A 27,792-nucleotide genomic window follows, 5' to 3' on the forward strand; every position below is an offset into this window, starting at 1 on the left:
GGAGCGAATCTGTTTAGTAATGGAATTCCAACATTTCCAGCAGGTTTTCTCCTTTCATTTGTTGTGGGAACAGCCCGCTGTTGTTTCACTTGTCTTGGGGCATCTCTCTGTAGTCTCGGCCAGTTTTCTTTGTCTAGGCGTGGGGTTCGTTGGTCCTTTGGTCTTGCACCCAGAGTGGTCTAGGTATTCTCATTTTCCTCAGGGAACTGTTTGTTCGCTGAGTCGCTGGGCTGGTGGTCACTGTTCGGAATCACAGGCAGGGTTGTTTCATTTCCATGCGCGGCGTTTACATCATAATTCACTTCGAGTCGACAGAGTTTCAGTTCCATAACAGCTATCTTCTGTAAAAGCTTGTCAAAGTCCATTGTGGTGAAGGTAGGCATGTTTTCAAAATCAAAATCAAAATATAAGTAAAATAAAATAAATAAAATAACTAAAACCAACTTTCTGTGGTTTTGGTTAAGAGATAAAAAGGAGATAAAAAGTAAAAGGCAGGAAAATGCAAGCAAGCAGGGAGCAGAGAAAAAAGCGTCCAAACAGGCAGAGAGGCGGAGATCAAATATGATAGCCCCTTCATATTTCAAAGGTATATTGTATTACATTTTCTCTCCATTTGTAGACATGAGTATAATTTGCATATTGTTTTTTGGGAGGTCTTCCGTTGCTAGATCAAGTAGTGACACGGTGTGCCGTAATGCTCCTAATATCCATTGAGCGGAGTGGCTTCATTGCTACATCCCTACATACCACTGATCCATCCATCCATCCATCTTCTTCCGCTTATCCGGGGTCGCGTCGCCAGGGTAGCAGCTTCAGTAGGGAGGCCCAGACGTCCCTCTCCCCAGCCATTTGGGCCAGCTCCTCTGGGGAAGGAGCTGGCCCCAGACTGCCACCTTAACTGGCTCCTCTCGACGTGGAGGAGCAGCGGCTCTACTCTGAGTCCTCCCCGGATGACTGAGCTCCTCACCCTATCTCTAAGGGAGAGCCCAGACACACTACGGAGAAAACTCATTTCGGCCGGTTATTTCTGGGATCTCGTTCTTTCGGTCACGACCCAAAGTTCGTGACCATAGATGAGGGTAGGAACGTAGATCGACCGGTAAATCGAGAGCTTCGCCTTTTGGCTCAGCTCTCTCTTCACCACAACAGATCGGTACAGCGCCCGCTTCACAGCAGACGCTGCACCAATCCGCCTGTCGATCTCCCGCTCCATCTTCCCCTCATTCCTGAACAAGACCCCACTGATCTAAAGAAATAATATTTTTCCAAGTTATAGTTATCTTGAAGTTGTTTAAAACATTTTCACTTTAAAGCAATTCACCATTGCTTGTAATCTTCGTGTAACTTGTTATACCTGTTTGTGACCACTGTGTAAATCTCTTATCCATTCTTGCAGGGAGAAAATCTCTATCATAAGCAGGCCATCTTAAAATTCGACCACTTCTTTCAATCTTTACTTGTTTTAATATTTTATGCCATATGTCCAACGGTACTGTTAGCCATAAGGGTATTAGTAATAGTAATACAGTAACATATTACTGTATTACTGCACTATTAGGTCAGAATCTATTTGTTTTTTAATAAGGGAATGATCTCCGAGCCAGGATTGTAAAGATATATCACTGTAAGACAGGTCTATCTCTTTCCATTTAGCTTCACATGTTGGGTCACATCAACCAACTAACGCGCTGCTCATCTGCACTGCACTGTAATAATCCTCTAGGTGTGGTAAAGCCCATCCCCCCTTTCTTTTGACAATTGTAGTGTCTGGAATTTTTCTCTCGGTATTTGTTTAGCTCTGATCAAATTTGAGATTATTCTATCCCAGTCGCGGAATTGTTTGTCAGTGATAACAAAGACCAAAGCTGTAGATCTGCCTTAATCTCTATTGTCAGTGGGATGTAATTGCATTCGAAAAGGTTGGATAACTCTGCAGGAATTTTAACTCCCATATATTTTATAGATTTGTTGTGCCAGTTGAACTTGGACATTTTCTGAATTCTTAGTGATGGTTGATAGTTAAATGAGAGAACCTGTGTTTTCTGTAGATTTGATTTATACCCTGAGTAAATGTCTTGAGTAAAGAAAGAAGATTAGGTAGGCTGACTTCTGGGTTAGTTAGCATTACGAGCACATCGTCAGCGTAGAGGCATATCTTGTGCATTGTGCCTTTAATGGCTACACCCATAATGTTATTGTGTTCTCTGATGGCCTGCGCTAGAGGCTCAATAAAAAGCACAAACAATGTGGGACTGAGGGGGCAGCCATGGCAACAGCCCCTTCCTAGTTGTATTTTATCTGATAAATACCCATTATAAATCACATATATTTTAACAATTATTGTGTGAAAAGGGAGAGGTCAGGGAAAGAAGAGAGGATGGAGAGAAATGATGGCAACGGATACAGCTGTGATGACCCCTGGAGAAGATGATCAAAGAGACAACGGTGTTAAGATCTAAAGTGAACCTCATCTATAGTAGAATTTCTTCCTGGATAATTTTCAATGCTTAAGAATATTTTCCTCCTTTAACCTCTGTGTTATAAAGGGCAAAGAGGGTAAGCAGAGGAGACTGAACAGCGAGATAGAGCATGGTGACGAGAGAGTGCCATTTAAGATAACTACCAGTAAGGGAAAGTTGACAAATTATAGATGAGCATTCATTTAAGGTTGAAATTAGGCAGTGTCACATCTGCAGTAAAGTTCATAAGTAATACCCCCCACAACTGTATAAAAAAGTTCAAAAAGTGTACTGAATGAATTTCAGGCTCAGAGAAAAGAAATCATCTGTAAGGTAACAAAATTGTGTTATTTTTTAGATTCCTGTAAGGAGGCAAAACACTCAGCTAGAAGCTGACATTTGCTGCTGTCGAAAGCCTGAACACAAAGTCTGTCTCAAGTGAGTTCTTACAACACCTTATCGTATTTGATGTAATATAATTGTTTCTCTTTGTACTTAAATTTTGTTTACATTTTTTTTCTTTAGAAACAAGCCAGATAGGAGATTACGGCAGCAGAAAACCAAGAGAAAATCAGACATCAAAACAAGAGGGCTAGTGCGAAAGTGTAAGTTTAAACCTCCCAGAAACATGCCTGACCTGCATGTCTCGTCCTTTCAAAAGCTGACCTCTCATCAATGTCTTCTTTTTAGGTAATGACGAGGAGCCATCTTCCCTGAGCAGAAAAAAGGTGCACTTTTTCATCCATTTCTACTGGAGACACATTGCTGCCTTTGGGGTTCAAAAACACAAAAAGACCCTTTCAAATCCAACTAACTTTTTTCATGATTAGGTTAAAATAGAACATACTTGGGAAGTTGACTACCTAGGACAGTTGGAAACTTTTTTCGCTAGTTGACTGAAAAACTATTTTAGATTTAACTTTATTACAACAGTGTGTAACTGTTCATAATGTGTGAGATTGGGTAAATGTGGATATAGAGTGTGGTCAGTATGATTAAAAAAAGTGCTATATAAATATAATATTTCATAACTGGGTATACAGCACTGTGCAAAGTTCATTGTATTAAAGATTGCTATCAAGGCTGCATAAAACTGTATCCAGTATCACTGGATGCAGTGTGGAAACCACATTAAAACGTTTAATAGCGTTCTGTATAGTTCTGTATTTTTCGGATCATAAGGTGCTCTAAATATTCTTCCAAGTGTGTAATATCACTCCGCCCCTCCGCGTACACAGCTCTCTATCCGTCTCTGTCGGGAGCACAGAGTAGTTGGACTACACTGCCCTGTTTCTAACATAAAGCCAAAATAAACATAACTATTATATTGAATTAACTTACTAGGTTTATTGTTGCTAGCGCGTACTCCTGGCACGAGCTGCCTAAAGGCTCCCATATACTTGGGCCTACCGTGCGATTATTGTGAGCTAGGTGAACTCTGCGCTGACTCTCCTTGGGACGTTTTACCCTTCATAGTTGAGCACACTGTTGCCTACATTTCTTGTGTCAAATTCCTGCCATTACAACACTTTCTGCCTGTGGGACGAAGTGGCGGAACAGATGGTAACATGTGTGATTTAGGTAGCTGAGCACCTGGAGCTGTTTCTTTTCCAGCAGGCTCCCACCTGTCAATGAGAACAGAGAGCGACTGTGATGCCGCGCGTCCTTACGACCGCCTGCTTGGAGCAGCTCAGTGTATCAACTCGGTGTCACATATAGAACAGTTCGTTGTAAAGACTTCTTGCCTCCGAGACGTTTATAGTGTGACACGTACCTGTATGCGCGGAGTCCATGCAGAGCCCGCCTCGAGTACACGCGGACCTCTGCGCAGTGAACTACACCCGAGTATGTGGGGGCCTTTACATGAATGCACTTCTAGTTTCAACATTACAGTCAGGCAGTCTTGTAGACTGCTCAAGGGTCCGATCAGGTAGTGACACGGTGTACCGTACTGCTCCATATATCCATTGAGCGGAGTGGCTTAATTGCTAACCAAAGTCATACTTACACATTTGAACAGATTTTTGTTAGCTACATCCCTACATACCACTGATCACACAATGGCATTGGTGGACAAACAAAGGTGGGTTTTTGTTGATAGCAAGACCCATGATAAGGCTAAGGTTTAGATTGGGCAGAGCCTGTGTTTCATTCCAAAAATGGGACTTTGGCTGTGTTTCTTGCCAATAGTTAACTTTGATTAGAGTCCCTGCCTGGACTGTGACAGACCCCTGGAGACCACAGTGCTGGATTATCCAATCAGTAGTAGAATCTGGGTAATAGAGATATTCTTCATTGATGTAAAGTAGGGTTGAAAATACTGACATGATCTCTTTATTTTAAGTTTTACGTCTTTTCTTCCCACCACTACTGCATTGTTGACCTTCCAGAGTTTCTTTTACTCTGGTGACAATCTTGTTTCAATTCTGTTTTTTTTTCTTCCTTTTTTTCCTTTTTTCCCCTGTTTTTTTTTCTCCTTTCTTTTTTCTTCTTTTTTTCCCCTTGAATTAAAATCTTGTTTCAATTCTGCTTTTAATGTCTTGGTTTGATGTAATTGGTCTTCCACGTGTTCTCCAGGTGAAGGGAACAGAGTGCTGCATGTGGTCTCCACCCCCCTGTGTCCCGATAACAGCACCAACACAGGACATGTAAGTTACTGCTCCCTGTCAGCTTGTAACATTAGTGTTGCATACGTATTAGCAGTTGCTTTTATTGCCCTGCAGTGCAGATCCGGTTTGGTTAGCAGAGCACCTACCATATGACACTGGATTCAAACCGTGCAAGCTGCAGGCACAAAGTTGTCCTTGGCTCTCCTCTGCTGCTCCCATTCTTGCCGACGGCACCTCAAGGTAATGATAACTCGGGCCACCTCTGCTGTGAGTTTGTTTGACCTACGTGAATCAATCTGTCTTCAAACAGCCTCTGGCTCCTCAGATTCATTTTGATCCTTCCAGCTTTCACTGGAAGAAAAGCCCCTTCACTAGGGGTGGGCGATATGAGTGAAACATGGCACAATAAAAGTGAAGATTCAATTCAATTTTATTTATATAGCGCCAATTCATGAAACGTGTCATCTCGAGGCACTTTACAAAGTCAGATGAAAAAGTATTTGCAACATCTTTTCAGTCTTTTCTATGGAACTGTATCGCTGTGATTGCTTATCACTGCCTTCAAAGCCCCCCCAAAACAAATGATACCTCCCTTAAAAATACATACCTATTTTGAAATAGGCTTCTTTAGGACACCAGTGACATAAAAAAGTCTGATTCAATTCAATTTTATTTATATAGCGCCAAATCATGAAACATGTCATCTTAAGACACTTTACAAAATCAAGTTCAATCATATTATACAGATTTGGTCAGATTATACCGATTGGTCAAAAATGTCCTATATAAGGAAACCAGTTGATTGCATCAAAGTCCCGACAAGCAGCATTCACTCCTGGGGAAGCGTAGAGCCACAGGAAGAGTCATCTGCATTGTACATGGCTTTGCTGCAATCCCTCATACTGAGCAAGCATGAAGCGACAGTGGGAAGAAAAACCACCCATTAACGGGAAGGAAAACCTCCGGCAGAACCGGGCTCAGTATGAACGGTCATCTGTCACAGTTAACAGAACGCCAGACCAGGTGTACCTACTATGAAGAAAAAGAGAGAGAGCAAAAAGTTAAAAGCTGAAATGACGACAGTCATGTCAATGTAATACAATGCAAAACTGGAGAACAGTAGAAATCAGTAGAGTGAGAAAAATAGACCCTGATGTCCTCCAGCAGCCTAGGCCTATCACAGCACAACTATAGAGATAGCTCAGGGTAACATGAGCCACTCTAACTATAAGCTTTGTCAAAAAGGAAAGTTTTAAGATTAGTCTTAAAAATAGATAGGGTGTCTGCCTCACGGACCAAAACTGGGAGTTGGTTGCACAGGAGAGGAGCCTGATAGCTAAAGGATCTGCCTCCCATTCTACACCTGACTGAAGACCGTAACCATATTTAATCATATCTTCTAATTTAATTATATTTACTGATGTCCTGAGACCAACAGTGGAGAAAACTGTAAAAACAATCACTCTGACGGTATAGTTGGGTTTGGGGTTTCTAAAACATCATAAATTGGAATTAATTTTTGTCAGGCTAAATCCAAAACATTTTTCACAATAATGCTAAGGTCCTCATGTTTTTTTTTTTGTTTTTTTTTTTGCAGGCGCCGTTTTCCTGGTTGGAACAACTCACCTCCGTTTGGACTCATCTCATCTCCCTTGACCTCCAACTCTCCATTTAGCTCGAGTAATTTTGGTGAGTAACTTCTGTTGATTTCTGCTTGTCAAACCTCAGCTTTAAAGTCCCTAGTAGCTAATATTGCATGTTTATCAATTTGCAAATGTATGAAATCACAGTCCTTGAAGGAAGGGGGCAGTATTTCACAGTTGTTATATATTTAACGCCCCCAAAAGAAAAAGGGTCGAATTTGGAAATGCACTGATCAGATTTTGGGGCCAATTTCAAACCCTTGCTGGTATCAGCAGGTGGCTCCTTCTTGTACCTGAAAGTCAAGTAACAAAATGGAGCAAAATGATCGGCACCCACTGTCTCAGTCTCTGTCGTAGCAGCCTGAATAAACAACAGGCCTCCATCATATCCATCACTCTTATACACCATCACTCTTATACACACTCAGGGTCCGAAATTAACACTCGCCAGTCGCCAAATGCGAGTAAATTTCCCGTTTGGCGAGTGAATTTCAGAAGGCTAGCTGCCACATGGCGAGTAAATGTTTGTACCAAATAAACTAAAAATAACATGAAAATAACAAAACCCATCTGGGCTGCGGATGATCCGTTCACAGCTCTGTCCATCCAGAGCTCAGTCTAAACCCGCCTACTACGGAGCTGTTTCAGCTCCTTTCACATTCAGAACCAGTCATGGCTGCACGCAGGATCAGAAAACAGTTCTGCTAACCAGATACAGTCTAAAACGCCAATTAGTCTGTGTATAAGTTTCATTCTTATTTATTCAGATTTTTTTTTTTAACTACGTGCGCTCTGTCTCTGTGCTTCCCCCCCCCCCCCCCCCCCCTCTCGGAAACAGGTGCTTTTATCAGCGGCCAGCCTTCAAAACGTGAATCACTAAGTTTAAAGTCCTTCCACTCGTACCAAAATGTCCCAATTAAAGTCAATAGGAGAGTCAGTAGCTGTTTTTCATGCTCTTGTTTTTAACGACACAGAACCAGCGGTGCTTCGGTGGGCGTGGCTCCTTGCGCTTGAATTCAGATGCGCAAAATTACGTTACATATAATTTAGGTGCACACTTTTAAGGGTCATTTTAAGGAACTTGTAACATCGGGGGCTTCAAATCAGACCCATTATTCCTTCTCTCCTCCCTAAAGGAGCCCTTTACAGTCTTTATTTATGCATTTCCCCACTGTTTATCCCTCCCGCGCAGCGCACCAGGGTAAAATCCAGCAGCTGGATCATGCATAAAGATGCAGCGTGAACCCAGCATGCTTTAAGTGTTGCAGCTTAGGGGAAAATGTTGGACTGTATAGGCTTGGTGAAACTCTGCCTCATTTACAAATAAGACCAACATTGATAGAAAGTCATAGAATAACGATAATCTGTAGTGTTTTTTATCGCCTGGATGTGAATCTGATAATTCATATTGTGTCTTTTATAATCAACTACAATATTTTCTTTTTTTTAAGTCAGGAAACAAAGATTACTCTTCCGTCAGCCACGCACCCCAAAATTAACATAAGCTCACTCTTAATTTTTTATAAAAGTTAAGGTCTGGTCAGGATTAATATTTTGGCCTGTAAAAAATATGCCTGGCCGGTTGATTTCTTTACATCTACCGGCCAACTTGGCCGGTGATTCAGGAAGTTAATTTCGGACACTGTACACACTTATATAATAACCTTATGGGATTTATGTGTCCACTGACCCTTATTTTTTGGAACCTCAAATGCTAAAAATGAAAGACCTGGTGAACAGGAATTGCCCTCTCTTTATCTATTCCCTGTCTGTTGTCTACTGTCCAGTAAAGATCAACTGTTGTGTTCTGTCCTTTAGTATTTCAGGGTGTTGTCTGCGCTGTCTCGTGTGCTAAAGGAGGAGAGAAGCGGGGCAGCAGATCGTCAACATCTAAAGCTCCCACCAAAGAGCCAGAGTCTCTACCTTCAAGAAGATCCAGACGCAACACTAAAAGTCAAGAAGAGACTCCTGCATCAGACCCTAAATCACCAACACAGGCCAGTTTGTCAGACTCCAATTCATCGGCCGGCCAATCTTCCCACCCTAGCAAACCTTCTCCTGCACCGACAAAGAGGAAAGGGAAAAGAGTAACAAACAGAAAGGCCAGTGGCAAACGGAAAACCACAAGAAAAAACAGCAGCAGCCCAGCAGTCAGTGAGGGGGATGAAGATGACAACGTTGAGAAGGAAGAACAGGAGGGTGCAGCTAATCAAGAGGGGGATACAAACAACTTTGATCCGCTGCAGACTAATACAGAAAATAGCATCGAAGGGCCAAATGGATGCAGCTCTGCTGATGAGCAAGGAGGCATTGTTCAGCAGAACAATGAGGTGACTCAAGAAGAATCCTGTGAACAGCAACAAGAAGAGACATCTGGCGACGAAAAGAATGACCTCTCCTGTTTTCCTGACTCGACTCAGAACAGCCCGGTTTCGACCTGTGAGGAAATGCACAACAAAACAGAAGAGCCAGTCAGCCCTGGATCCAGTGCAGGAAAAGAGTTTGATGAAAGGACTTTACAATCTCCCCCTGACTCTGACACCTCCCTGCTGGAAGATCAGGTGTCTCTTCATAGTGACGAGCACACGCTGCAGGATGAGAACATGGGCATTTTTGAGACACCAGAGGAAGCAAAAGCAGAAGAATCTTCTAAGGAATTGAAGGATGAAATGTGTAAAGACTTGAAATGGTCTGATTCACCAGCTGCAAGAGAATCTGAGCAAAATATAACTGATGAAGATGTAAACACACTTGAGGAGCCCAGTGTTGAAATGCCCAAATCACAGGAGAGTTCAGGAGTAAAAAGTTCTGTAGCAGTACCTGAGACAGGTCCCACACCCAATGAGAAGGTTGTGGCCAAAGAGGAAGTCCTAATGGACTCTACCATCCAAGGGGAGGCCTTTATGAAGAAGGATTTTTTGACCCAAGAGGAAGCCATAGTCAAGGAAAGCTCTATAGTCATTGAGGAAACATCATTGAAGGAGGATTCAATGGCTCAAGAAGACGCTTTAACAAAGCAGAACTTTGTGGGCAAAGAGGAGGTCACAGCCAAGGAAAGATCTCCGGTCAAAGAGGAAGCCATAAGAAAAGAGAATGATACACCAAAGGATGATGTCAAGTCCAGCAATGACTCTGCACCCAGTTGTGATTACACAACCAAGGATGACACAAATGTCATCCCTATGGATTGTAGCTCACCTGCAACTGAGCCTGGGAGCAGTTCCTTTTTGGAACTTGCAAGCGACAAGGATTGCCTTACTGATGTAGTAACACCTGCTACTGCTCCCGAAAACCAAGTCAACAAGAATCCCAGCGCCAAGGAAGAAAGGGAGAGGGAAAGGAGCCAAGAGAGAAAGAATGGCAAGCAGCGGCGCTCTCGCTTCCACTCTCCATCCTCCAAATGGTCACCTCAAAGGGATTTAAAGAGGGAATCATCTAGACGCTCACGGTCAAGAGAACGCGATGACATGCCCTCGAGTCGGTCGTCCCTAGCTCGCAGCAGAGACAGGGACCGGGATGGAGAGCGAGACTATTCCAGAAGGGACCGCAGCCGTGAAAGGAGAAGGCGGCGATCCAGGAGCCGTTCTAGATCAAGGTCTCGGTCCAGATCGAGATCTAGATCTCGATCAAGGACGAGGTCTCACAGGCGAGGGCATAGTTCTGAACGGCCAACGTCCAGAGAGGAGTCTCCACAGAGGAAGGACCGTAGAGGAGGCTGGAAGTCTGGGCATGGGGGTGGGGGTGGCTCTGGCTCTGGTTATGAGGGACGAAGATACCAAGGAGGGGCTGGCCGCTTTGAAAATGGTGTGTCTCAAGAGAGCTCTCACGACAAACCCACCTGGTCAGAGAATCCTGACTGGGTCACAGAAAAGACTCGGGGTGACGGCGAAGAGAGGAACCGGGACTCGGGCTTCAGTGGTTCAAAGTGGGAAGACCAGCGCAGAGGGGGTCGAGAAGAGGGAGAATCACGTGGACGGGGAGATCGTGGAGGATTTGACCTTGGTCGGGGTACAGGACGGGGCAGTGGTAACCACAGCTTCTACGGCCAACAGGAGGAAACATCTGACACCCGTTGGCAGCCCAGAAATCATTTCTCAGGTACAGGCAACAATTCAGGGAACGACTCATACAGCCGCTTCAATGAAAACCGGGGCGGCAGTCGGAAGAAAGAGCCAGAGGCGGGAGACTCCATGATTGACCGGTCAGGCTGGTCCTCAGCATCCAGCTGGGCTGTGAGGAGGACGCTGCCTGCAGATGTGCAGGATTATTACTCCAAAAGGGAGAGAGGGGGAGCTGGCAGCTGGAACAGACAAGAGGAGGAGCAGCAGCCACCAGCAACAGCAGGTTCCTTTCACACTTTCTGTTCTACATTTTGAAAGGCGATCTTCTAATATATTGTCTCTTTGAAAAAGACAAAAAACAAAAACACATCTACAGCTAGATTAAATGAGAAGTCAAAGATCCATGCTTGGGTTTTAGCAAATTCTTCACCCAAACAACTCAGTTTGCGCCTTTAGTCGGTAGTTCTTAATCCTGCTCCACTGTCCATTTTGTCCTGTGTCTCTGCTCCAGCTCACCTGGTTCAAATGCATGACCTCCTCAGCATGACACCCTGTTAGTCCCCCATTTATTCAAGTCATGGTTGCTTCTCCACTACGTCACATCTATGAAACTCCAGCCCTGCGTCCTGATTGGCTGGACAATAAAATTGGTTGGAGAAATCACTCTATGGGAGATGTCCCAGATGGATGTGAGTGGAGCTAGGCGGAGCTAAGCGGAACGAAATCCATCTGGCTAGGGTCAGGTTAGATATTTTAACCATATAAAAATGTTTACTGTCTGAACACGGATCATGCAAACATTTTCTTCAGCAGCCTTCTCCAGTTAATATCTTTTCTTTGATCAGGCACAGTCAGCAGAGCAGGTTGCCAGTGGCTGCCTGATTTCGAACGGCCCTTTCTCACTACTACCAACTCATAGTGATTCACTAGGGTTCAACTCGTTTTTTTCAGCTTTTCCATTGGTAATTGCTATGTGAAATTGTTGCTACATTTAGCACTGAGCTCTATTATTGTTATTATTATTATTGTTGTGTTATTATTATTAGGTAGCATTAGCGTTAGGTAGCGTTACCTTACCTTCACATGTCCTCCTCTCGTATCCTTCCATTTGATACCGCAAGGCTTCTGGGTCTATCAGTTAGTTAGAAATAGAAATCTTTATTGTTCTATAATGGAGAAATTTGGGCACGACAGTTGCTAATATTTAAAACAGCTGACGTTAGGTTATGCCTTCTAGCACGTTAACTACTTTACTATTACAGATGGAGGAACATTATTGACCTTTTTAAATCCTCAAACATCAGAAGGACATTTTTGAAGCTGCTTTGCTGAGGTTGCAGCGCCAGCAAAGTTGCCATCAGAGCTTATTGGCATCCTCCAGCTTCCAGGTCATCTGCGCTAAAGGCAAACATTTGCTCAAAACAAAACTTTTTCCTGTGCCTGACTGGCTGAGGAGGGTCACTAAAGCTCCATGCTTTTGGTTGTACTTTCTGTGTGACCTTAGTTTTACATTTCCGTGAGCAGCTCAACGTTTTGATTCTTAGCCATGATCATTAAGGTTGGATATCTTTAAAGACTTTATTTCTTTTAGCATTAAATGTGTCTAAATATTGTTTACTTCAATAAACCCACGGCGCATACAGCTACCAAGGTTCCTCGTCATTCAGTATTTCTCCTTCCTTCGAGGTGACAGTAAGTAATATTTCATAAAATGAATTCATAGTGAACTCTTTGTTTTTCCTATTTTAAAATAAATGGAAGGAAAGCTGTTCAGTTAAAGTCTAGAATTTGATTTGAAAAATGTGTACACTTAGAATGTAGTGTAATGTAACGATCTATACGTGATTATAGAGTTTTGCTAGCAGAGCAGAAGGATATCTACCAGTGGCGGCTGGTGAAAAAAAATCTTGGTGGGGCTGACCAATAGATTTCCCTGCCTAACCCAGTACATGCATTAAATTAAAAGTCGGAAAATTACTACGATTCCACAATAAGCATTTCATTAATAAAAAAAACATTGTTCACAAAGGATTATTTTGGTGTTTTTGTGTTATTAATCCTTTACACAGACTCATGCTCGAGGGTTTGCATACATTGTACATGTATGTATATTATTACGAAACGAACGTTTACATCTTGACTTAAATGTATATCTTAATTTTTTATTTATATAATGATTTAAGTAGAACAATGACTGGTGCAAAATTAAGTTGTATTTACCGGAGATGAAGTGGTATGATGGCTCCCACAGTCCATTGGGATTGTCTGCCTGCATCCTTTTTATTGAAATTATCCATTTCTTTCTTCTTTCTTCGGTAAACGAAAGAAACGTACATCTGACGATTTGGAATGCCTCTGTGTGCAACCGGGAGCACCACAAGTCGTAGGCATTGTTTAGATTCCAAAAATAAACTAAAAGTACGCTCTAATTCACCCGTTTTGCCACGCTGGTAAGTGAAAACAGTACTGTTTTTGCCTACCACTGTGACCTGGATGTAGCTCGTGACGTCACGCGTGAACTGGTCTATACACCCATCACTGTGTAGCAGGGGCAAAGACTCCAGGAGCCCCAAAGCCATTCATTTTGGCGATGCTGATTGGCCAAATATTTATAAATCTTCCCTAGCAACAGTATACTATTGGTTATTTCGCTACACTTGTGGGGCTCCTTGAGTGATAGCCCCACAAGTGTAGAAGAAGAGAAATTATACGTTCTGTCGGTGGAAATGCACTGTTAAATGAGAGTCAATTGGTAGAAGTGTTTTAATAATTCTTGTTACATGTAGCCACGTACTATTAAGTAAAAACTGACATTAATAATACTTTTAAAATCTATATATATTTTGACTTTTCCGGGGACCAGCCGCCACTGATATCTACCATGATTGTTAAAAACTGGCACTGAAATACAGATCTAAAAAGAGTAGGGAAGACATAATCTCTGACAGTAGCTGTGGATATGTTTTGGGCTCTGGATGCCTGTCATTTAACCCAAGAAGTTTAAATTAGGGCTGTCAGTTTTAACGCATTAACTTTGTTAGACCATAACACCGATATTTTTTTAACGCTAGTTAATGCTTTTTTTCACGGCAGCGCTCTCCGGACTGTGTTTTTTTGTTTTGTTTTTTTTTACCCTCTGCACTTTCTCTAGTTCCCATAATGCTAGGGATTGTAGCAAAACAAAAATCAACAAGTCCGCTTATTTCATGCAACTTTGGGCTTCTTTATTCTAAAGTCGCTTGTAAATTTCATGAGTTGCAGGTTGCAGTTTTTTTGGGCTTGTTTCTGAGAGTGAAATCGCTTATTTGGGCTCTAAAATAAGTAACGCTACCACACTACAGACACAGTGAGTAAATATCCCTCCGCCTCATAACGCGCTGCAGCGCATCCTCCTCTAGACTGACATGAGAGCCGAGGAAGTAAAGGCAGGAAGAGCAACTCTGATCGTATTTTCTGCAGTTTACGCTGCAATAACTGGTGATAACTGCTGAAAGTAGATTACGTGGTGCAGATCACCATTTTGAGCAGATATTGGTTCTGAAGATGAGTTTTTAACATGCTGATAACATTGCAGAAACTTACTATGTACTTTAATGCTTATTAATTTGTTGTCTGTTTTGTCTCTAAAATGTCAGATTAGTATTACTTTATATGTAAATGCTTAATACCAGGTCTATCTTTGTTTAAGAGGCAAAAAAATATTTCGGCATGAAATGTTTATTTATTTACACATTGTGTAAACATCAGGGCGTTATGATAAGTGTTTTAGACATTATTGGCCAGAGTTAAACATTTTATGGCACTAGGATGTTTTCATTCCAATTCTGAAAAGTGCTTGAAAATAAAAAATGTTTTTTGTACAAGCATGTTTTTTACCAGTGTTGCAAAATTGCATATTAAAATGCAATTTCAGAAATAAAAAGATTAAATATGTGATTAATTTGCAATTAATTTCAAGTTAACTATACAAATTTTAATCGCAATTAATCGCATAATTTTAAATCGTTTGACAGCCCTAGTTTAAATACTTGGATTTGCTCTAAAATTATGATCTTTTTTTGTGTGCTTTTTAGATCCACCAAAGAGTGATCCTCCTCCTCCTCAGGTGGTCCCTGGGAATGCGGCAGTTGCCGTGTTGAACGTGCTTCCTCCTCCTCCTCCTCCTCAGCTCAGCCTTCTTCACCATCAGTATCCCATGCAGCGCCTGCAGGGACCCCTGCCAGTCAGCTTGCAGCCCGCAGCCCCCTACGCCATGCCCCCTCAGGTCCCCATGCACCTCCACCCTGCAGTGACACTGCTTCAGGTGCCTACTGTGGCCACCCAGGGCCTCCCGCCGCCTCCTCCGCCACCCCCTCCCATGCAGGCTGGGAACCAGACTATAGCAGCTGCAGCACAACCTGAGGGACACACAGCTCAGGTACAGTAGAAGTAGAAACTAGATGACTTCACTGTCAGTCTGATCAGCTTCAGTAGCAAGTTGCGTTTATCAGAGTAAAACAATAGTCAAGCAATCCTCATCTCTCCATCACTCTAGATGGTGAGCGCAGTCGTAGGCTACGGCAAATCATCCCTTCTCCCCACGCCAGCAAAAGTGGCCGTGGCAACAGTGTCCCAGGTTCCTCCAGCACCCAGTCAGGTGATGCCGTCCTCTACAACTCAGTCCAGCCAGCACAGCAAGGCTCAGGCTGATAGCTCCAAAAAAGAAAAGGTTTCAAACACCAACCATATACCAGTATGGGTTATTTTAGTTCTCTTTAAGCAATCATGTTTTTTCTCTTTGTGCTGCAGAAACAACAGATCCAAGAGAAAGCTATAAATGAAGTGAAGACAGCCATCAAACCATTTTATCAAAAGAAGGAAATCACAAAGGAGGAGTACAAGGAGATTGTCCGCAAAGCAGTAGAGAAGGTACACACACACACACACACACACACACACACACACACACACACACACACACACACACTTTTTTAAATACGGGAGGACCGTGCCTTGACTTCCATTAATTTTCAACCCTTTTTATGGCCTTACCCTGACCCTAACTTAACCTTTACCAGTATATGCCTAATCCCACCCTAAACCTAATTGACACCTTAGTCCTATACCCAACCCCAGTTCAAAAAAATGAGGACCAAAAAAGGTCCTCACTTTACTAGTAAAATGAGCAAAAAAATTCTCACTTAGCTGCAAGTACCAGTACACACACACATCTTTGTTTTAAATACTGTGGGCCGTGCTTTCACTTCCATTCATTTTAAACCCTTTGTAGGGTTTATCTCCAGAAAACTGCCAGTCTGCCAGTATTTTCTGTAAAAAAGCCAACGGTTCAGAGCTGTGCGTGGCGTGAGGCAGTGCGCAGCTGAAAGGTGGTGTTACTGCTAGCTTGGTGTGTAGCACCGTTCAGCATTTCATTTTTCTTCTGTCTTCCTGAGAAAGTTCCTCAGAACAGGGCTTCTGTGTTTATCTAGTCTATGAAGAAGGTTGCATGTTTTCTTCTGGCTCTTCTCCACATGTCAGCAGTCTTAAAAGCTTCCAGCAGCAGCTCTTTATTTGGGTCAGGTGTGCACCCGCAGGCAGGAGACAGGAGTGACCGTGCGCTGCTGATGGAACAAGTGTGACAGTTTAGATCAGGGGTTAAAGTTTTCCGTCGCTGCGACGGATTTCCGTCATTTGGAAAATGAGCGCAAATTGTTCCGTCTACACTTTTTATTCAAGGTTTTAATCTGAAGCTGCTCTCAACCAATGAAACCTGGCAGAACCGGAACATTAGCCAATCAGAAAGAGAGTATGGCGCGTCTTTGCAAAGCGGACATCTGCCAATCTGAGCTTTATTGGTGTTCAATCATAACTTTTGGAAGAACATCTCAAACTGGCCACAGATGCATGAATGACAGTAGCGGTGATCAATTTATGGTCATTTATGCAAACCAGCAGGTCAGGAAGTGGAACGGATTGACCATCTGACAACAACTTCCATCGGTCAGCAGTCTGCTGCTCCTGGAGTTAATTAATGAATTATTTCCACCTGTGGCCATGTCACCTGTCAGCGTTTATTCACTGGCTTCCAGCAGTTTGGCTGATAAACGCAGCGACTAACCAGGGACCTCCTCATTATTCACTGATATGTTTTAAAACTCCAAGAGTAAAGCGTTAGCTCAGGCTAATTCAGCGCTTTTTATTTTTTTTTGAGGAAGGGTCTGAATGTGAAACAATGTCCCACATTTGACTGGGTCCACATTGGAAAAAGTAATAAAATAGAATAAATAATTTCTCCTGTGCTTTTCTGAACCAAAAAAGGCAGAGCTGCAGTCAGAGCGGCTATCAGTCAATAAACAGCGTTCATCTAATGAGCCGCTGTGCACCGGGACACTCTTAATAAAATGACAAAGATTTTGATTATTGAGGAAACTACATCAAAAAAATAAACTGCAGCTACAACATGGACTGGAGAGCGGGTTCTAACTGGGTGAGGCCAGAGGTGATTCTCAGAGAGCTTTTATGACTCATTTTACTCCGACCCAAAAACACCTGCCAGACAGACGGTACTGCAGCCAAGATTACCTTCAACAATATTTAACTTTACGAAATACATTAACATTTTGCTAATTAAAATATTCATATTTAAAAGCAAGTTATGTTTTTTCTGATAAACCTTGAGCAATTTTATTAAACTTCTTAAAAATTTAACATCTCACCCTTCATGGATTTTCTATACCGGCTTTTCCCTACAGGTGTGACGTCAAGCCGTATCTGATGGGGAAACGCAGCTCGACGTCACACAGGGTCGTGGGGGTTGTGGGCTCCAGTCTCCAGTCACTGGGCTAGGATTTAACAGTTTTATTAAACTTCAAAAAAGCTAAATAATGCCTTTTTATAAACTCATGAGCTGTGATCATTAATTGTTGAGCAATAACGGGCAAAGCAGAGAGTGATTATTGTAATGTGTGATCTGTGTTAAACTAAAATGTATGACATCGTAGTGTTTATGTCCTGCATTGTCCAGGTTGTGGTTGACCTTGTATGTTCATAGGATTAATTTATACTAAATGTGACAGGGAGCCAGTGGACTTAATTTACAGGTGTGAAGTAGATGATGTGATGATGCAAGCTGCTGTCTTTTGCACTAGTTGTAGTTTATGGAGGTTTATGGAGGGAAGGGAGGGAAGGGAGCTGAAACTGTGAAGTGGACTGTGGACCAGTTTGGCTAAAGTTTGAAGGAAGAACTTGATGCTGCCGAGATGAAAGTTAACCAGGTGATGTTCTGGATGTGGGAAGTGAAGGAGATTATTAGAGGCTGTCCAGGATGACACCAAGGCTCTGAAGCTGAAAGGTGGGACAGAGACAGGAATGGTCATTGCATATTGTAAACTACCAGATCTGGTTAAAGTTGACTTTGCACAATAAGCAAGAGAGGAAACTAATGTGGCATGATGTCCATGGTCCCGGGAATATATGGGCCGACTCGAAAAAAATGTCAGTCAAACTGATTATTTTTGCTTTAACCCATGGTTTAGACAGATGAGAATGGGTCAGTTTATATAGATTACTGAAATCTGCATCATGAATAATTCACTATTTAATATTGAATATGTTGAGACAGGGATTATTTGGACACCAGGATGGGGGGTGGAGTGAGTCAGTTTGGATGGGTGTTCTTTCCTCCAATCTGCCCACTGAGTGCTGCACCTGGTAGTCTTTGTGGTTGTCCAGTGCAGCAGGGTGGTGCAGGGCACTGCTGTGAACAGTGTGGCCTGCACCACCTGCCCGAGGCTCTGTGGAAGTACCCTGGGTTTGCATTTGGAAGCTATGTACTTCTGTTTTGGAAAAATCGCCTCTACTCTTGGTTCTGCATTACAAACTGCATACCTGTCCTCTGAGTCAGTCTCATGATGGATTGAGGCTGCTGCCAGCAGGTATGCAGGGATTTTACCTGGCAGGTAGGGGCTCCCTCCTTTTGAGATGCAGCCTTCCTGATCACACGTGCAGTCAGATTGAAAATCTGATTGAACTTTTTCCATCCTCATCTCAGCTATTGAGAGCTCAGGTTTTGCAGCGTTCTGTCATTGCAACGTCATCTGTACCTGTGAATACTTTTTAGTCTCCAGTTGTGATTTTTGCTGACAAATCCAAGCTTCTCTAGTGGGATTTTTAATGAAGTTGACCAATCTCTGAATCTTTTTATCACAGGCAGTCAGGTTGAGTTTCACATTCAACTTATCTGGAGACGAGCAGATGAGATCAGCAACTACTGTAAAGCTGTAGGATTCTGACCCCATCCCTGCTGTTGTTAAAACAAAATCAAACCGCTGCAAAATATTTACTGAAGGCAACAACACATATTCCAATAAATGTCCAGCTATGTGTGTATATTTAGTTATAGATATATTGCAACTCTTCTATGTGCGTGTAGAAACAGGTGCACCAGTTGACTCTCCCTGTGGCTGGTCTCAACTCTCAGTTTTAAGTGTTAAAATTCTTCTTTTTTCTTCAAGGAAATATTAGAGATTTAGCATTTTGATCCCCACATTTGGGGGAAAGCGTTTATTCAGAGGTGCCTTTTTGTTATTACCTTGAGAAAAGAAAAACACGTCGAGATAAATATTGTATATCGACGTTCAGCCTAAAAATATTCAATTCAATTCAATTTTATTTATATAGCACCAATTCATGAAGCATGTCATCTCAAGGCACTTTACAAAGTCAAATTCAATCAGATTATACAGATTGGGTCAAATATAGAGATATTATTTTTGGTCCATATCGTTTAGCTATCTGACACTAAATGATGCTCTACACAAAACACACGAAGCTCATTAAGTGTCTAATCAGATAAATGCATTTATATATATTTATGCAGAAAAGTCTTGGGTTAGATAACTGTTATGACAAATCAGGTTAGAAACTTGTTTACATAAAACACAATGAGTCTGCATCTGAATACAGATGTGTAGCAAATTTTGGGTCAGACGATGAGGTCAACTTTAAAGTTATATCAAGTCTAAAACGAATGAAACCAGAATGAGTCCAAGCATCTGAAAATAAGCCTCTATAGTAGATTGGCACAGGTTATTAACCCCATCAGTATCTCCTCTGCTAAGGTCTGAAATCATGAACTCCAGTTGTTCCAATGTTGTTCCTGTCATGTGTGCGACACTATCTGAAGATAATGGATGGATGGATGGATGGATGGATGGATGATCCATCTGTTTTGCAAAGGCCTGAGAGGTTTGGTGGAGATTATTGGTGAGGGAACAGCATCATGAAGACTAAGGAACATAGCAGACAGATCAGGGAGAAAATTGTAGGGAACTTTATAGCAGGGTTATTTTCTAAAAAACAAACTCCCAAGCTGTGAATTTCACACAGAGCTCTTTTCAATCCATCGTCTCAATGGAGGGAGGATGACCGCACTTCAGACCCACCAAGACATGGACATCCACCCAAACTGACAGGCCAACAAGGAGACCATGAATGACAGAGAAGGCCCATGGTAACTGTGGAGGAGCTGTAGAGGTCCACAGCTCAAGTGGAGGAATCTGTCGACTTGACTAGTTGTGGAAAAGTGGATGGAGTAAACAGCTAGTACAGCAACCCATAAGAAGTCCTGTTTGCAGCAAGTAACGTCTATAAGAAAGGGAACCAATGGCTGTCTAGGCAGATGGGACCAAAATCAACTTGTTGGCCTATATGCAGAACACAATGTGTGGTGGGAAACTAACTTCTCATACCTGTGATCACAAAATAGTTTTATTCCGTTTGGAGCAGTGGGCGGGCATCCGAGGAACAGCACTGGAGTGGTTCAGGTCCTACCGGAGTCATCGTACCTTTAGTGTCAGTCTGGGAAATACTGTGTCCTCCACTGCTCCTCTTTCATATGGAGTTCCTCAGGGTTCAGTTTTAGGCCCCCTTCTTTTTACTCTCTATCTGCTCACACTTGGATCCATCCTTTGGAAGCACGGTGTCTCCTTTCATTTTTTCTATGCAGATGATATCCAGATCTATGTGCCATTGAGGCAAAAAAACAGACTGTCAGATCTCTGTTGAAACTTCTTGGTGACTTGAAGGCGTGGATGGCTTTGATCTTTTTAAGTTTTAATAAATAAATAAAAAAAGACAGGTGATGGTTTTTGGTGGTTCATCAGAGAGTCTGCCTTTAGACCTGGATTATAGTCAGTTTATAAAGCCGATGGCGACAAACCTGGGTTTTCAGATGAATAACACCTTACCTTCAATAGCCAGATCAAAGCTGTTGTCAAATCCAGGTTTTTTTCAGCTTCAGCAGTTGGCCAAAATAAAGTCCATGCTGAGCAAAGCACACTTTGAGACAGCGATCCACGCCTTTGTGACCACTTGGCTGGACTACTGTAAAGCACTTTATTTTGGTGTTAGTGGATCTTTAATTGCACGTCTGCAGGTGGTTCAGAATGCTGCTGCACGACTTTTAACTAAGACACGGAAGTTGAGACTATCTCCCCGTGTTAAGCTCACTTCACTGGTTAGTTTTAGGATTCATTTTAAAATGATTTTATTTATTTTCAAATCTTTAAATGGCCTTACCCCATCCTACATCTCTGATTTCCTACATCATTATGTACCGCACCGTTCTCTCTGGTCAGCTGACCTTTTACTCTTGTCTGTGCCGACAACCAATCACAGAGGACCAAGCTTTCTCTGTAGCCGGTCCCAAACTCTGGAATGATTAACCACATGCTTCCTCTTTGACCATTTTTAAATCTCTTTTAAAGACTCATCTTTTTACATTGGCTTTTAATATTCAACAGGATGTTGGGGTTTGTTGATTTTTATGCCAGTTTTTTTCTGTTTATTTTCCTATATTGTTTTTATCAATATTACTGATTTCTATGGTGTTTATATTTGTTTTTTGTACAGCACTTTGGTCTCTGTGTGTTTTAAAGTGCTTTATATATAAAATTGGATTGGATCCCTACTGTGAAACCTGGTGGTAGCATCATGCTGTGAGGATACTTTGATTCTCTTTGCAAGCAGCAGCATTTTAGGTTATTCAAGGGTTAACGTGGAGAAATCCACTCCAAAAGAACAAGCCTAAATCATACAGTTTTTGTTTGGTTTATTAGCTAGAGGGTAGTATTCAGAAAATACAATTGAATTTTCTTTCTCCTCCCCAGGTCTGTAACAGCAAGAGCGGAGAGGTGAATTCCAGCAAGGTGGCCAACCTGGTGAAGGCCTACGTGGACAAATACAAACACGCACGAAAGAAATGAACCTCCGCTGATCTGTTGCTCCCGGGGGCGGCAGTTTCCCTCAGACCTGTTCTGCTGATCTGATCAAGTGCAATTTCCTCCTGCTGGAATTTGGCCTCCAACCTGAAAGATGACGGAGAGCCAGCATTTTCCTTTCTTTGTGATAAATATACCTTTTATTGAAATTTTGTTTTCTATAGATTTTCATATTTTGTTAGAAAAGAATGACCTGATCACAAATTGTAATGCAAGAGCCCTTTATTTTGCTTAGATAATGGGACTTGGGGAGCTGCTGTAGAGAGAGCAGCATATCTTTGAGAGATTCGTGAAGATGCTCTCTTTGAAGAGTGTGTTGTGAAGAGCATCCTAATTTCACAGCTTGATTCAATATCATCAATGTTCCTTTTAAAAAGAATTATGTAATATTTCACATGAAAGCCGACTTAAAAAGGGCTTTTGTCTTTAATACTCTGTGGCCCAATGAGGGCCTTCAATCTGAGGGCTGTGATTGTAATCAGGACTCTGATTGGATACAAAGTCAGATGCCCAATCAGAAGTGAGCGTGAGGTTCCGAGGTGAATGTGTAATATCAATGTGTGTACGTGAGCTGTGCAAAGTATCTGGAAAGTAGTGAAATAAACTAGATGCTTCCTGCTGTGCTGTGTTTGTCAGAGGCTTCCTACCGATCAGGTGGTGCGGGGGGGTATAAACAGCTCTGAGCCACAGGGTGGGGGTAATGCTCCTGGATTAGTGGAAATGCTTAATGCTCATTTCAGTTTGGGTGAGGTTTATTTCTCTGTGTAAAAAAAAAATGTTAAATTGTCTGAATGGAAACGTGATTATTGGGCAGCGATGATTAAAGACAGCAAGGATTTCACGTAACATGTCTAATTAGCTCCTGGATTGGTCACCATTTAAAGTTGGATCTTTTCTCCTTGAAAATTAAAGATCTAATAAAGTTGATTTCATCTTATTTTCCTGCCTTGTATGTTGTGTTGGCTTTAATATCTGTTGTTTTTTTAGTTTAACATAAGACGGATAGCCTTAACCCAATGGTCCAGCAGACAGTCACTGATGCCCTCTACGAGGAGGCTAAAGACCTAAAGGTCATTGCTTTATCCCAGCACATTAACGGAAGCTTGTTTGGCAGGAAGGAAACCTGGTAGAAAAACCAGAGATTAGTGCATCGTTGGCAGGAATTGTGGGGAAGGGATTGTCAGGAAGATGGAGGAGTTGTACATCTAATCATGAACATGGTCATTTGAAGTTTCGTCTCATAAAATGGAGCAAATCCCCCTAGTTCGGCCAACTTGCAAGTAGGATGAGTTCTCCATAGTGCAGGGCCAAGCAATTTCTTAGCACTTTTTCCAGTTTGTATCTGCCTAAACCTGTACCACCTGTAGAGGTGGGCCGCTTCCTTTAGTGTTTGATCACAAACTGAACACTGGTGCTCTTAATGGGATAATTGCCTTGGATGTGAAAGGATTGGAGGTACAGCTGAAGCCGTCTACAAGAAGAGACGGAGCAGAGTACAATTGTGTTGGGGATGCAGCATCAGAGCCTATGACTTAAAAAAAGTTTATAAAGAACGCTTACCACTCTGGAACCTGAATATGATTAAAACTTCACTGTTTAGTTTTGTTTTCTTTAGCTTTCATGTAACCAGGCTGAGATAATTACGAGAGACCCAGCCAAGTATGCCCCAGCATAGTTACATCACAAAAGATACATTAAAAGCAAGAGATGTTTAAGGGTTTTGGTGTTAATCATTACATAGATGGCTTCTTGTCACCACAGAAAAATGTAGAAATGCACGTTGAAAGATTTTGAGTTTGACTCTTGCTCTGTTTTTTGTTCTGTTAAAACAGTTCCATATCTAGACTTGTAAACGTCTAGATATGGAACTGTTTGGACATCCAGATATTTTGTTTGGACATCCAGAAAACGTTTTTGGTTTGAAATAAGTATGTCTAAATGACATATTTAGACATACTTACTATTTAGACATACTAAATGAGTCATAGGTTATATTTAGGAGAAATCTTGTTCTAAAGCAAACCTTTTCTTCATGTCTAACCAGACCTCTCAACTTTTATCAAAAGTTAGGAGTGAGATTATGCTAATTTGGGGGCGGGGCTTGTTTGGGGGCGTGGCTAACCTGACCCTGGAAGAGCCGGTGTAGTCAACTCCATCTCATTTTTATCCCACCAGACAATGAAGTAGACATGTATTACTTGTGTTAAAAAGAGAAAGAGACGTATTAATACTTTATTGTTCAGTTAATGGATTAAAACATAAATAATACACAATTGTTCAAATAATACTGATTAAAATAAGTAGTTTTAAGTTATTGACCGAATTATTACACTGTTACACATTCATCTATGGGTTGCTTATCATTGTAAATCTATAACCTGATTGGTGAATCAGGCTGAGTTTCATCAAGCCTTTATGATCCCCTCAGCAGCAACACTGAAGCACACAGAGGTTCCCGCTGCGTCTTTACGCACGATCCAGCTGCTGATGTCTCCCTCCTTTCAGCTCAATGCACTTCTAGACTGTTACAGTTTATAACATTCTCATCACCTTTCACAGCGGCAGGTTTCTCAGTCAGTCGCCGCGCTGACCAGACAAATCTCTATTGCTCTCGTCAGTGCGCTCTGGGCGCACTGACGCCCAGAAAGCACCTGCTCCGAGTCCGAGGGAAAGGAGGGGAGGGAGAGGAGCAAGCGCGGAGGCACAGAAATACGGTGCATGTAGTTAAAAAATGCAGAACTAATAAAAACGAAACTTATAAACAGACTAAGTGGCGTTTTAAACTGCATCTGGATAGCAGAACTGTTTTATTATCCAGTGTGCAGCCATTACTGGTTCTGAATGAACCGGTCATCTGGCAGCAGCTCCGCCCCCTCTCCTCCTGTGTACGCGGTACAGGACCTTACCGGCTTACTTTCACCACTGTTAAGACTAAGATTATTCATAACTATGATTACTCTTCCTGCTGCTCTGTTAACACGAACTGCAGCAGGAATTACTGATGGCCACAAGCTGTGAAAGAAGCCCAAACAGCTCAGCAGAAGGCAGAGTTTTGTCGTCCGCAGACCAGAGGGGCTTTGTGATTTTTATGCGTGAGAAATGCCATGTGTTGCGTGTGAGCGTGTGAAGTTAGTGAAATGCGTGTGTCACACGGTCAATGCGTGAGAGTTGAGAGCTATGTGTCTAACATTCAGTTTTGGATGTTTCTTAGGAAGTCTGATTGTAGGCCTGTTTCTACCTAGCCTCGTGAGACCATCCTGATCTCGCGAGCTTTCAAGGTTTCACTCGCAGATCAGTCTGGCTACTCTCCGTTGAAGAAAATTTGGAGCCGTTCACCAAACGAACGTCCAATCAGCGTTGGCTTTGAGGCGGGTTGAGGTGTGACGCAACGGGAAGCGCGACAGTTCAGTCTAAAGAACATGGCGGCTTCAGCCGATGAAACTAGCGTTAGCGTGGCTATCGAGCAAGTTTTAATCGGAATTACAGAGTATCTCTTTGCTGAGCTAACGAGCCTTTACCTGCAGCAGCAAGAGTAGCTTGGCTTGTGGTTGTGTTTTCGTCGTCGCTCGTAACAGAGGACGAATCTGATTGGTTTATTTGGCCTGTCTATCACCAACATAGGCCAATCAGCTAACCAGTATTTTCGCCCCTTCCCAAAATTACTTCAACGGAAGGTCTCCAGATGGATATGCGGAGCAAATCTATCTGGCGGAGTCAGGTAAGTTTCTACCCAGGTTGAGCCTCAAAAAAATATATTTACTGACAACTAGTTTCAAACGTATGACTCTATCAGAGCTATCAAGTAATTTAATGTAATATTAAAATCTGGGGCATGTTAACTTTTCTATTCAATTCAATTAAATTTTATTTATATAGCGCCTGAAACATGTCATCTCGAGGCACTTTACAAAGTCAAATTGAATCAGATTATACAGATTGGTCAAAAATGTCCTATATAAGGAAACCAGTTGATTGCTTCAAAGTCCCGACAAGCAGCATTCACTCCTGGGGAACCGTAGAGCCACAGGAAGAGTCATCTGCATTGTACATGGCTTTGCAGCAATCCCTCATACTGAGCAAGCATGAAGCGACAGTGGAAAGAAAAAAACACCCAAGGAAAAACCTCCAGCAGAACCAGAACCGGGCTCAGTATGAACGGTCATCTGCCTCGACCGACTGGGGTTACAGAAGACAGAGCAGAGACACAACAAGAGAGACAAAAAAGCACAGAAGCACACATTGATCTAGTAATCTGTTCTACATTAGATGGTAATAGCGGGTGAGCCGTCTTCTCTGGATGATGTCACAGTTAACAGAACGCCAGACCAGGTGTACCTACTATGAAGAAAAAAGAGAGAACAAAAAGTCAAAGGCTGAAATGACGACAGTCATTTCAATGCAATGCAATGCAAAACTGGAGAACAGTAGAAATCAGTAAAGTGAGAAAAATAGACCCTGATGTCCTCCAGTAGCCTAAGCCTATAGCAGCATAACTATAGTGGTAGCTCTGGGTAACATGGGAGAGGAGCCTGATAGCTAAAGGATCTGCCTCCCATTCTACTTTTAGAGACTCTAGGAACCACCAGCAGACCTGCAGTCTGAGAGCGAAGTGCTCTGTTAGGAACATACGGGGTAATCAGAGCTCTGATATATGATGGAGCTTGATTATTAAGGGCTTTATCCGTGAGAAGAAGAATTTAAAATTCTATTCTTGATTTAACAGGAAGCCAATGAAGGGAAGCTAAAATTGGAGAAATATGATCCCTCTTGTTGATTTTCATCAGAACTCTTGCTGCAGCATTTTGGATCAGCTGAAGACTGAACTATTTTGTGGGAACAAATTAGTATTTCATGGTAACAAATTAATATTTTGTGGGAACAAATTAGTATTTCATGGCCACAAATTAGTATTTCGTGGGAACAAATTAATATTTCGTGGGAACAAATTAATATTTCATGGCCACAAATTAGTATTTTGTGGGAACAAATTAATTTTTCGTGGGAACAAATTAATATTTTGTGGGAACAAGTTAATATTTTGTGGCCACAAATTAGTATTTCGTGGGAACAAATTAGTATTTTAATGGGAATAAATTAGTATTTTGTGGGAACAAATACATTTTTCGTGGGAACAAATTAATATTTTGTGGAAACAAATTAGTATTTCGTGGGAACAAATTAGTATTTTGTGGGAACAAATTAGTATTTCATGGGAACAAATTAGTATTTCGTGGGAACAAATTAATATTTCATGGCCACAAATTAGTATTTTGTGGGAACAAATTAATTTTTCGTGGGAACAAATTAGTATTTCATGGGAACAAATTAGTATTTCGTGGGAACAAATTAATATTTCATGGCCACAAATTAGTATTTTGTGGGAACAAATTAATTTTTCGTGGGAACAAATTAATATTTTGTGGGAACAAATTCATATTTTGTGGAAACAAATTAGTATTTCGTGGGAACAAATTAGTATTTTGTGGGAACAAATTAGTATTTCGTGGGAACAAATTAGTATTTCGTGGTAACAAATTAATATTTTGTGGCCACAAATTAGTATTTCGTGGGAACAAATTCGTATTTCGTGGGAACAAATTAGTATTTCATGGGAACAAATTAGTATTTCGTGGTAACAAATTAATATTTTGTGGGAACAAATTAATATTTTGTGGGAACAAATTAATTTTTCGTGGGAACAAATTAATATTTTGTGGGAACAAATTAATATTTTGTGGCCACAAATTAGTTTTTTGTGGGAA

At 41.8% G+C, this 27,792-nt stretch overlaps 1 protein-coding gene across 3 annotated transcripts in view; it reads left to right on the forward strand.

The window, feature by feature from the left end:
- scaf11 (SR-related CTD-associated factor 11) overlaps nucleotides 1-22,967 on the forward strand; it is a 40,573-nt gene extending 17,606 nt beyond the window's left edge. The window contains exons 5-15 of one of the 3 annotated variants that reach the window (XM_012851622.3): nucleotides 2,818-2,897; nucleotides 2,985-3,064; nucleotides 3,150-3,187; nucleotides 5,037-5,107; nucleotides 5,183-5,308; nucleotides 6,666-6,757; nucleotides 8,530-11,055; nucleotides 14,846-15,189; nucleotides 15,307-15,480; nucleotides 15,561-15,680; nucleotides 21,920-22,967. In XM_012851622.3, the coding sequence (XP_012707076.2) occupies nucleotides 2,818-2,897; nucleotides 2,985-3,064; nucleotides 3,150-3,187; nucleotides 5,037-5,107; nucleotides 5,183-5,308; nucleotides 6,666-6,757; nucleotides 8,530-11,055; nucleotides 14,846-15,189; nucleotides 15,307-15,480; nucleotides 15,561-15,680; nucleotides 21,920-22,015 (3,747 nt within the window). In that variant the 3' untranslated portion in view covers nucleotides 22,016-22,967. The remainder of the gene's footprint in view (nucleotides 1-2,817; nucleotides 2,898-2,984; nucleotides 3,065-3,149; nucleotides 3,188-5,036; nucleotides 5,108-5,182; nucleotides 5,309-6,665; nucleotides 6,758-8,529; nucleotides 11,056-14,845; nucleotides 15,190-15,306; nucleotides 15,481-15,560; nucleotides 15,681-21,919) is intronic. The other 2 variants (XM_012851624.3, XM_021310085.2) reach the window with 2 other exon arrangements.
- The last annotated feature ends 4,825 nt before the right edge of the window (nucleotides 22,968-27,792 follow it).

Source organism: Fundulus heteroclitus, unplaced genomic scaffold (genome assembly GCF_011125445.2).
Source record: "Fundulus heteroclitus isolate FHET01 unplaced genomic scaffold, MU-UCD_Fhet_4.1 scaffold_50, whole genome shotgun sequence".
NCBI classification, from domain to species: Eukaryota; Metazoa; Chordata; class Actinopteri; order Cyprinodontiformes; family Fundulidae; genus Fundulus; species Fundulus heteroclitus.